Source organism: Engraulis encrasicolus, unplaced genomic scaffold, assembly GCF_034702125.1.
Source record: "Engraulis encrasicolus isolate BLACKSEA-1 unplaced genomic scaffold, IST_EnEncr_1.0 scaffold_43_np1212, whole genome shotgun sequence".
Lineage (NCBI taxonomy): Eukaryota > Metazoa > Chordata > Actinopteri > Clupeiformes > Engraulidae > Engraulis > Engraulis encrasicolus.
The window spans coordinates 405,482-415,481 of NW_026945742.1; the positions used below are offsets into that span (position 1 = coordinate 405,482).

Here is a 10,000-nt window from a genome sequence, read left to right on the forward strand (position 1 = left end):
CTCCGCTGGTCGCGATCACACTCACCAAGCACCTCCGCCACGCGCTGCTTATGGGCCGAGTCCAGACCCTACACACACACACACACACACACACACACACACACACACACACACACACACACACACACACGTTAGTCTCCCAATACCTCCGCAACATGCTGCTTATGGGCCGAGTACAGACCCTACACACACACACACACACACACACACACACACACACACACACACACACACACACACACACGTTAGTCTCCCAACACCTCACTTCTGTGCAGCAAGAGTGATACGAGTGATTGAAGCGACTAGAGTATGTCCGTTAAAAGCAGAATGCAAGAATTCCAACATTCCCATTGGCTGCGGCAGCTGTCGCCGAACCGTGTCATAGCTAATTTGCATAATATTCCCAGGAGTTCAACTACAAACTGTCGCTCTATTCGCCTGAATCGCTTTTGTCACGTGACTCAATACAAAGTCTCGGCCGGTGTACTCGATACAAAGTCTCGGCCGGTGTACTCGATACAAAGTCTCGGCCGGTGTACTCGATACAAAGTCTCGGCCGGTGTACTCGATACAAAGTCTCGGCCGGTGTACTCGATACTAAGTCGCTCGCCTCCCTCAAGTCTCGGCCGGTGTACTCGATACAAAGTCTCGGCCGGTGTACTCGATACAAAGTCGCTCGCCTCCCTCAAGTCTCGGCCGGTGTACTCGATACAAAGTCTCGGCCGGTGTACTCGATACAAAGTCGCTCGCCTCCCTCAAGTCTCGGCCGGTGTACTCGATACAAAGTCTCGGCCGGTGTACTCGATACAAAGTCGCTCGCCTCCCTCAAGTCTCGGCCGGTGTACTCGATACAAAGTCTCGGCCGGTGTACTCGATACAAAGTCGCTCGCCTCCCTCAAGTCTCGGCCGGTGTACTCGATACAAAGTCTCGGCCGGTGTACTCGATACAAAGTCGCTCGCCTCCCTCAAGTCGCGGCCGGTGTACTCGATACAAAGTCGCTCGCCTCCCTCAAGTCTCGGCCGGTGTACTCGATACAAAGTCGCTCGCCTCCCTCAAGTCTCGGCCGGTGTACTCGATACAAAGTCGCTCGCCTCCCTCAAGTCGCGGCCGGTGTACTCGATACAAAGTCGCTCGCCTCCCTCAAGTCGCGGCCGGTGTACTCGATACAAAGTCGCTCGCCTCCCTCAAGTCGCGGCCGGTGTACTCGATACAAAGTCGCTCGCCTCCCTCAGGTCGCGGCCGGTGTACTCGATACAAAGTCGCTCGCCTCCCTCAGGTCGCGGCCGGTGTACTCGATACAAAGTCGCTCGCCTCCCTCAAGTCGCGGCCGGTGTACTCGATACAAAGTCGCTCGCCTCCCTCAGGTCGCGGCCGGTGTACTCGATACAAAGTCGCTCGCCTCCCTCAGGTCGCGGCCGGTGTACTCGATACAAAGTCGCTCGCCTCCCTCAAGTCGCGGCCGGTGTACTCGATACAAAGTCGCTCGCCTCCCTCAGGTCGCGGCCGGTGTACTCGATACAAAGTCGCTCGCCTCCCTCAAGTCGCGGCCGGTGTACTCGATACAAAGTCGCTCGCCTCCCTCAGGTCGCGGCCGGTGTACTCGATACAAAGTCGCTCGCCTCCCTCAAGTCGCGGCCGGTGTACTCGATACAAAGTCGCTCGCCTCCCTCAGGTCGCGGCCGGTGTACTCGATACAAAGTCGCTCGCCTCCCTCAAGTCGCGGCCGGTGTACTCGATACAAAGTCGCTCGCCTCCCTCAGGTCGCGGCCGGTGTACTCAATACAAAGTCGCTCGCCTCCCTCAAGTCGCGGCCGGTGTACTCGATACAAAGTCTCGGCCGGTGTGCTCGATACAAAGTCGCTCGCCTCCCTCAAGTCGCGGCCGGTGTACTCGATACAAAGTCGTTCGCCTCCCTCAAGTCGCGGCCGGTGTGCTCGATACAAAGTCGCTCGCCTCCCTCAAGTCGCGGCCGGTGTGCTCGATACAAAGTCGCTCGCCTCCCTCAAGACGCGGCCGGTGTACTCGATACAAAGTCGCTCGCCTCCCTCAGGTCGCGGCCGGTGTACTCGTGCGGTAACAGTCACTGAGCTATACTTGGCTTTTCACACTGACAGGTCACGTGGGTTGCCAGTCCTGCGTAAAATCCCCCCACAGGTGATGTTTTAAAAGGAGAGTGTACTGTATATATTTAAAATGAATAAAATATCTGTTTCTCTTTGTCATTTTCTTGCTCAAATTGTATTACAAGAAACAGCAGTTGTCTGGACTGACGTGTGTGTGTGTGTGTGTGTGTGTGTGTGTGTGTGTGTGTGTGTGTGTGTGTGTGTGTGTGTGTGTGTGTGCATGTGTGTGTGTGTGTGTGTGTGTGTGTACGTGTGTGTGTGTGTGTGTGTGTGCATGTGTGTGTGTGTTGACAGAATGGGGTCACCCCTGCTATGGCCACTAAATCCTGAAGCCACTGGTCTCCATGACGATACCATGACAACGCCAGCATGGCTGCAGAGAGCCAATGACCCCTAGCTGCAAATGCAGCACACACACACACACACACACACACACACACACACACATACACGCGAACACACACACATACACGCACATACGAACACACACACACACACACAGCTACTGTGTTGAACTGTTGTGTGAAGTACCCTCACATAGGCCTCAGAGTTACCCGAACTCCTGAGGGTGATCACGCAGTCTAACTCACAGACACTATTGCTGCTGCTGTTGCTGCACCGACTTCTGCCATCAGTATTGCTGCTACAGACACCAGTGACAGACGGGGCCTTCTTACTCCTAAAGGTAAGATCAATGTTTCCCAGTCCTAATGATCACCACATCACCACCATCACCACTCACAGGGCCGCTGACAGCTTTGGCTGGGTACTGGACAAAGTTAACTTAAAGGGCTCCCCCATCCAATGTGTGTGTGTGTGTGTGTGTGTGTTTAAAACAAATGTAGGGCTGTATACTGTATGTGTAACCTGGATTTTGTTTCTTCATTCCTTTTTGGTTTTCAACAAAATGAGCACTTTGTTTCTGCCAAATTTTCAACAATCAGCGTCATAATAATCGATACTGCCGACCGGCGTCTTTCCAAAGGTCTCTCGACACGTGTTTACATAACTCCTGAGGGTGATCACGCAGTCTAACTCACAGACACTATTGCTGCTGCTGCTGCTGCTGCACCGACTTCTGCCATCAGTATTGCTGCTACAGACACCAGTGACAGACGGGGCCTTCTTACTCCTAAAGGTCAGACCAATGCTTCTTACACGGTTTCTTATCTTTTTAGTCAATCCCATTTTTATGAAGTATTCCTGTATAAAATGCCCTATATGAATGCCCAGAGAGAGAGAGAGAGAGAGAGAGAGAGAGAGAGAGAGAGAGAGAGAGAGAGAGAGAGAGAGAGAGAGAGAGAGAGAGAGAGCTGCTTCGTTGAATCACCACACACACATTGGTGGGTCATGCCTGCGCCTGATGTATCTGTCTGTGTAACATTCATACAATCGTGGACAATTATTATGAATAAAAAAGCCAAAATGTGCATACTGAGGCATGCTTAGCATAAACTCCACTTAATATTTCTACATTTTAGTTAGCAGGTAAGTAATGATTCTTTCCACGGTGTAAGGCACTCAGAATCTGTTGAATGTTTTATTTTACAGTGACTTGGAAGATGAGGGCTGCCATCTCACTGCTGGTGCTGCTGCTCTCCATGTGTGGAGTCCAGACGGAGAGCCACGGCACTGACGCCTCTACCCAGCTGGACGTCTCTACTGAGCTGAAGGAACTCAGAGACATGGTGGTGGAGCTGAGGGCAACACTACGACATACTAGAGATGACGTTAAGGTTTTGGAGGCTAAGATGGCGGTGCTGGAGGCAGATAATGTAGCCGTGACAGAAAGGCTGGCAGTCAGTGAGAGTAAGGTGGAGGCTCTGGAGAGGGCGCTACAGGACACCAAAGCAGAAATGAAGACGGAGGTGGACAATCTGAAGAAGGAAAATGCAGCAACTGAGAAAATAGAGGAGAATCTGGAGAAAGAGATCAAAGCAGCACCCAAGGTGGCCTTCTCAGCAGGTCTGAAGGAATCTGGAGCTGAAAATGGATTCAAATATGCTAGGCGTAATAACCTGAACTTAGTGTTCAGTAGAGTCATCACAAATGTAGGAGAGGCCTACTGCAACGCAACTGGCTTCTTCACAGCTCCAGTCAGGGGGGTCTACTACTTCAGGTTCACTGTTGTGGATTATCTATTCTCCCGCTGGATGCATATCAAGATGTTTAAGAATGGAGAGCAGCTCATGTGGCTGAGTGAGTATGACGATGACAGACGTGAGACCTATGTGTCCAGTGGCCTGGCTCTGCAGTTGGAGAAGGGAGACACAGTAAACCTGGGGATACCAGCAGAGAGCAGGCTTTATGATCATAGTGAATATAACCACAGCACCTTCAGTGGCTTCCTGCTCTTCCCTCTCTGAACCACGCCACAACATCACCACGACCACTCACAGGAAAACGTTGTGAAACATTGTCATGATCAAATACATATCTTTAACTGGATATCTGTCGGGTTTTCATGACACACCAATAGTAACAAAAAGGGAAGGGAAAATCCTTGATCCAGGAGCTTCAGTTGATTAAAAAAGTCCAAGATAATCTTAAATCAGTTGGCTTATACACAGTGATCGAGAATATTTACTCCTTTTGTGTTGACCATTTTCACCCTCCAAGAGCAGCAGTTGAGTTTGAGGGATGCTAGTAGCGCTCTACCCACTCTCCTTCTGACACCAATAGTAGTGTTGGAGAACTGATGATCGTTGTGAAACATTGTCATGATCAAATAAAATGTCTCTTTAACTGGATATCTGTCGGGTTTTCATGACACACCAATAGTAACAAAAAGGGAAGGGAAAATCCTTGATCCAGGAGCTTCAGTTGATTAAAAAAGTCCAAGACAAGAATGAAAAATGCTTCATCTTGGTCCAGGCACTTCATTTGATTTAAGAAGTCCAAGATAATCTTCATTTTTAACTTTAACTTTAAAAAGTCACATGAATAGCCTATCAGTTGCCAAACTCATGTAAGTATGTTTTGGCTGCATGTTCTCATTTGAGTGTGTTTTGGCTGCATCTTCTCCTTTGACGTGCCGGTACAAGGCCAGTGAGAGCTACACACACACACGCACACACACGCACACACACACACACACGCTGGTTGGGCTATATTTTGATGTTGAGTTGTATTTATCTATTAACCCATTGTGCCCTGGAGACACATTTTTTCATTTATCGTTTATTTAGCCAGGAGTGTCCCATTGAGACTACAGTTTCTTCTGCCAGGGAGTCCTGGTCAAAATGGCAGCATACATATAGTTACAGACACAGACAAACACATAGACAAAAAAAGGAAAATAAATGTACAAAAAACACATTAAGAAGAATAAGTATAAGTAAGAATAAAACGTATTTTGAGATAAAAAGTATACTGTATTAATTTCCCTCTTAAAAGTCTCTAATGAGGGCAGAGAGTCCATACATAATATCTTCTGCAACTCATTCCATAGGTATGGGGCATAAAAAGAAAAGCCTGTTTTCCCTAATTCAGTGTGAGGAGTGCAAGACTGTAGTACTAACTTGTGTGAGGAACGTATACAGTATGCTGCATTCACGTTCTTCAGATTTGATATTTGTTTTGTTTGACCACATGGCTGCCTCCTCAAGTGTCTTATCTCTGCTGTGTGTGTGTGTGTGTGTGTGTGTGTGTGTGTGTGTGTGTGTGTGTGTGTGTGTGTGTGTGTGTGTGTGTGTGTGTGTGTGTGTGTGTGTGTGGGATGGAAAGTATACAGTATGATGATATATATAAAAATAATAATATTTAACTTTTAAAAACAAATGTTCATTTAAGTAGCAGACCCCTTAATCATTACCCGCATTTTGTTTCTTCATGAAATAACAAAATGAGCACTTATATGAGTAGAATGCATTTTTTTGCCAAACTTTCAACTATCAGCGTCATAATAATCTTTATTGCTGACTGGCCTGCCTGGGCCAAAGGTCTCTCCAAACGTGTTTACATATCTCTTGACTTATATAAAAGAGGGGGATCACACAGTCATAGTCACAGACACTATTGCTGCTGCTGCTGCACCGACTTCTGCCATCAGTATTGCTGCTACAGACACCAGTGACAGACGGGGCGTTCTTACTCTTAAAGGTAAGATCAATGTTTCTTACTCTGTTTCTTATTTTTTTGAGTCAATCCCATTTTGATGAAGTATTCCTACATGAATGCCGTGTGAGTGTGTGTGTGTGTGTGAGAGAGAGAGAGAGAGAGAGAGAGAGAGAGAGAGAGAGAGAGAGAGAGAGAGAGAGAGAGAGAGAGAGAGAGAGAGAGAGAGAGAGAGAGAGAGAGAGAGAGAGAGAGAGAGAGAGATCTGCTTTTTTGAATCACCACACATTGGTGGGTCATGCCTGTGCCTGATGTATCTGTCTGTGTAACATTCATGCAATTGTGGACAATTTTTATGATTAAAGAACCTAAAATATTATATTAATAAACAGGCCAAATGTGTATTTCTAGGTATGCTTAGAATAACCTCCACTCAATATTTTTACATTTTAATTAGCAGGTCAGTAATAATTATTTCCACGGTCTAAGCCACTCTGTTGCATCTGTTGAATGTTTTATTTTCCAGTGACTTGGAAGATGAGGGCTGCCATCTCACTGCTGGTGCTGCTGCTCTCCATGTGTGGAGTCCAGACAGAGAGCCAAGGCACTGACGCCTCTACCCAGGACGTCTCTACTGAGCTGAAGGAACTCAGAGACATGGTGGTGGAGCTGAGAGTAACACTACGACATACTAGAGATGACGTTAAGGTTTTGGAGGCTAAGGTGGCGGTGCTGGAGGCAGATAATGTAGCAATGAAACAAAGGCTGGCAGTCAGTGAGAGTAAGGTGGAGGCTCTGGAGGCTGAAAATAAAGCAGTGAAAGAAAGGCTGACAGTCAGTGAGGCAGATAATGTAGCAGTGAAAGAAAGGCTTGTGACCAGTGAGAGTAAGGTGGAGGCTCTGGAGAATGAGATCAAAGCAGCACACAAGGTGGCCTTCTCAGCAGCTCTGAAGAAATCTGAAGAGGCACACACAACGGCTGAGAGTAATGACCTGAACGTAGTGTTCACCAAAGTCTTCACCAATGTTGGAGAGGCCTACAGCCGCAGAACTGGCTTCTTCACAGCTCCAGTCAGGGGGGTCTACTACTTCAGGTTCACTGCTATGGATATTCTATACTCACGCGCCCTGCATATCAGGATGTTTAAGAATGGAGAGAGGCTCATGCATCTGAATGAGTTTGCCAGTAATGGCGTCATCCTTCTGTCCAGTGGCCTGACTCTGCATCTGGAGAAGGGAGACACAGTAAACATGGTGCTACCAGCAGGCAGTAGGTTCTATGATGATAATGGTTATAACTACAGCACCTTCAGTGGCTTCCTGCTCTTCCCTCTCTGAACACCACAACATCACCATGAACACTCACAGGGACGCTGACAGCTTTGGCTCCGCCCAGGAAAAAGGCCCGGGATAACTGACCCCTTTGTCCCCCATGTCAGCTTCCCTGATGACCACTCAGTAATGGTGTTGGTGATGATTTGTTTGAGGAATGATGATCGTTGTAAAACATTGTCATGATCAAATAAATGTTCTCTTTAACTGCATATCTGTCGGGTTATCATTACACACCATTCGCAACAAAAAGGGAAAATCCTCGATCCAGGAGCATCAGTTGATTTAAAAAGTCCAAGACAAGAATGAAAAATGCTTCATCTTGGTCCAGACACTTCACTTGACTTGAAAAGTCCAAGATAATCATATTATATTATATGTGATAATATAGTATAGGCCTAATATAATATAATATAATATAATATAATATAATATAATATAATATAATAGTCTACATATTATATTATGACATAAATCATAAATAAATAGGCTATTATTGAAGTATTTTTTTCCCACAAGGGATAGCCAGCCACTGTTTCATATTGATGTTAATCCCACTCATTTGATCTCACTCCTCAAACCCACTGACAGTTCAGCAAACCAGAGTCATTCACACATTTGAATGCCTCTCTGAGAGCTCAGAGTTTGCGTGACAGCTCTTGACTTGCAATTTGCGATGAATCTGCTGATCGTAAATTCAAGACGCTTTTCTGCTGATGTGGAAACGTTACATGACAACAACAGAAATTCCACAGCTGGACGGAAAACGTTTCAGTATCAAGCACAATTCCTGAAAGGACTGTAATGTGTGGACACTGTGGACTGTGGACAAGTATAGAGCTTGAAAGTGACGTCACTTCCCCCGATTTCATGGTACCTGAACGGCGTTTTTAGCCGAAAATCGTAGCATGTAATCCAATGGCGGCATTAAAATGATATTTCGATCCCCTTCGAGTTGTGCCACGAGCTCCACATATGTTGCTTCTGATATTTTTGTTTAATTTTTCGTACGAACCCCTAAACTTTTTAGAAAGCTGTGTTTCTTCACGGCCTCGGAACAAAACAATGATACTTCTGCATGAATAATCTATATCTAGCCTCTTAAACAGCATATTTGTAGCCCAGCGCATGTAATGACTGAGACCGGAAGATATTTACTCCCTACCATGTTGTTAGATGGTCAGCTTAGGTCCCGTGAAATGCGGAACTAAGGGGCGGGACTTTCAAGCTCTATAAGGGATAAAGATTCAGTGACTAAACACCTAATTTCTAGCTACGAAAACGTGAGGATATTAGGACGCAGAAGACGTCGGCAAATCAATTGGAAAGCAGTTGGTAATTTCTCTTTTTCCAAATAGCCTTTTGTGTTCTTGATGAATCCCCCCAAAAAAACAAAAAAAAAACAGCAGGGTGTGGTCATGGCGTTGGGACTAGGGATGGCGAAAATTTTAAATTATCTTAACCAGTTACTGAGACTCATTAACTGGTGGTTAACCGGTTAACCGGCAATCTTAAATGATATAACGTTCGCGTGCCTGATGGGCACAGCACTGAATTTTTTTAATTTTATTTTTCACCTAAGCCTTTCTTTTTGCTGTTCAGACAGGACCTGTCATGTCCAGCAAGTGTCGCCCGATGGAAAATGCTGAATTATCGTACCAAAACCTCAAAATTATAGTTTTTGGTGGCTTTTTGGGAGGAAATTATTATTATAATTATTATTACCGGTTAACCGGTGGCAGAAAATTTCACCGGTTATCGTTGATCCGGTCGACTATCGGCCTATCGGTGTGTGTGTGTACCTGTTTGCGTGACCTCATGGCTGCCTCCTCCAGTGTCTCTGGTGTGTGTGTGTGTGTGTGTGTGTGTGTGTGTGTGTGTGTGTGTGTGTGTGTGTGTGTGTGTGTACCTGTTTGCGTGACCTCATGGCTGCCTCCTCCAGTGTCTCTGCTGTGTGTGTGTGTGTGTGTGTGTGTGTGTGTGTGTGTGTGTGTACCTGTTTGCGTGACCTCATGGCTGCCTCCTCCAGTGTCTCTGCTGTGTGTGTGTGTGTGTGTGTGTGTGTGTGTGTGTGTGTGTACCTGCTTGCGTGACCGCATGGCTGCCTCTTCCAGCGTCTCTGCTGTGTGTGTGTGTGTGTGTGTGTGTGTGTGTGTGTGTGTGTGTGTGTGTGTGTGTGTGTGTGTGTGTGTGTGTGTGTGTGTGTACCTGTTTGCGTGACCTCATGGCTGCCTCTTCCAGCGTCTCTGCTGTGTGTGTGTGTGTGTACCTGTTTGCGTGACCGCATGGCTGCCTCCTCCAGTGTCTCCGCTGTGTGTGTGTGTGTGTGTGTGTGTGTGTGTGTGTGTGTGTGTGTACCTGTTTGCGTGACCTCATGGCTGCCTCCTCCAGTGTCTCTGCTGTGTGTGTGTGTGTGTGTGTGTGTGTGTGTGTGTGTGTGTGTGTGTGTGTGTGTGTGTGTGTGTGTGTGTGTGTGTACCTGTTTGCG

General features: G+C 46.9%; 2 protein-coding genes across 2 annotated transcripts in view; one reads left to right on the forward strand and one right to left on the reverse strand.

The window, feature by feature from the left end:
- klc1a (kinesin light chain 1a) overlaps positions 1 to 10,000 on the reverse strand; it is a 53,137-nt gene that overhangs the window by 18,644 nt on the left and 24,493 nt on the right. Inside the window, exons 14-15 of the mRNA XM_063193521.1 lie at positions 9,992 to 10,000; positions 1 to 68 (exon numbers count right to left, since the gene is read on the reverse strand). The exon at positions 1 to 68 is cut by the window's left edge and continues 127 nt beyond it; the exon at positions 9,992 to 10,000 is cut by the window's right edge and continues 100 nt beyond it. Coding sequence (XP_063049591.1) covers positions 1 to 68; positions 9,992 to 10,000 — 77 coding nt within the window. The remainder of the gene's footprint in view (positions 69 to 9,991) is intronic.
- On the forward strand, positions 3,443 to 4,518 carry LOC134444046 (uncharacterized). Its single transcript, XM_063193520.1, has one exon. The coding sequence runs from the start codon at positions 3,660 to 3,662 to the stop codon at positions 4,488 to 4,490; it is 831 nt and encodes a 276-aa protein (XP_063049590.1). The 5' UTR covers positions 3,443 to 3,659; the 3' UTR covers positions 4,491 to 4,518.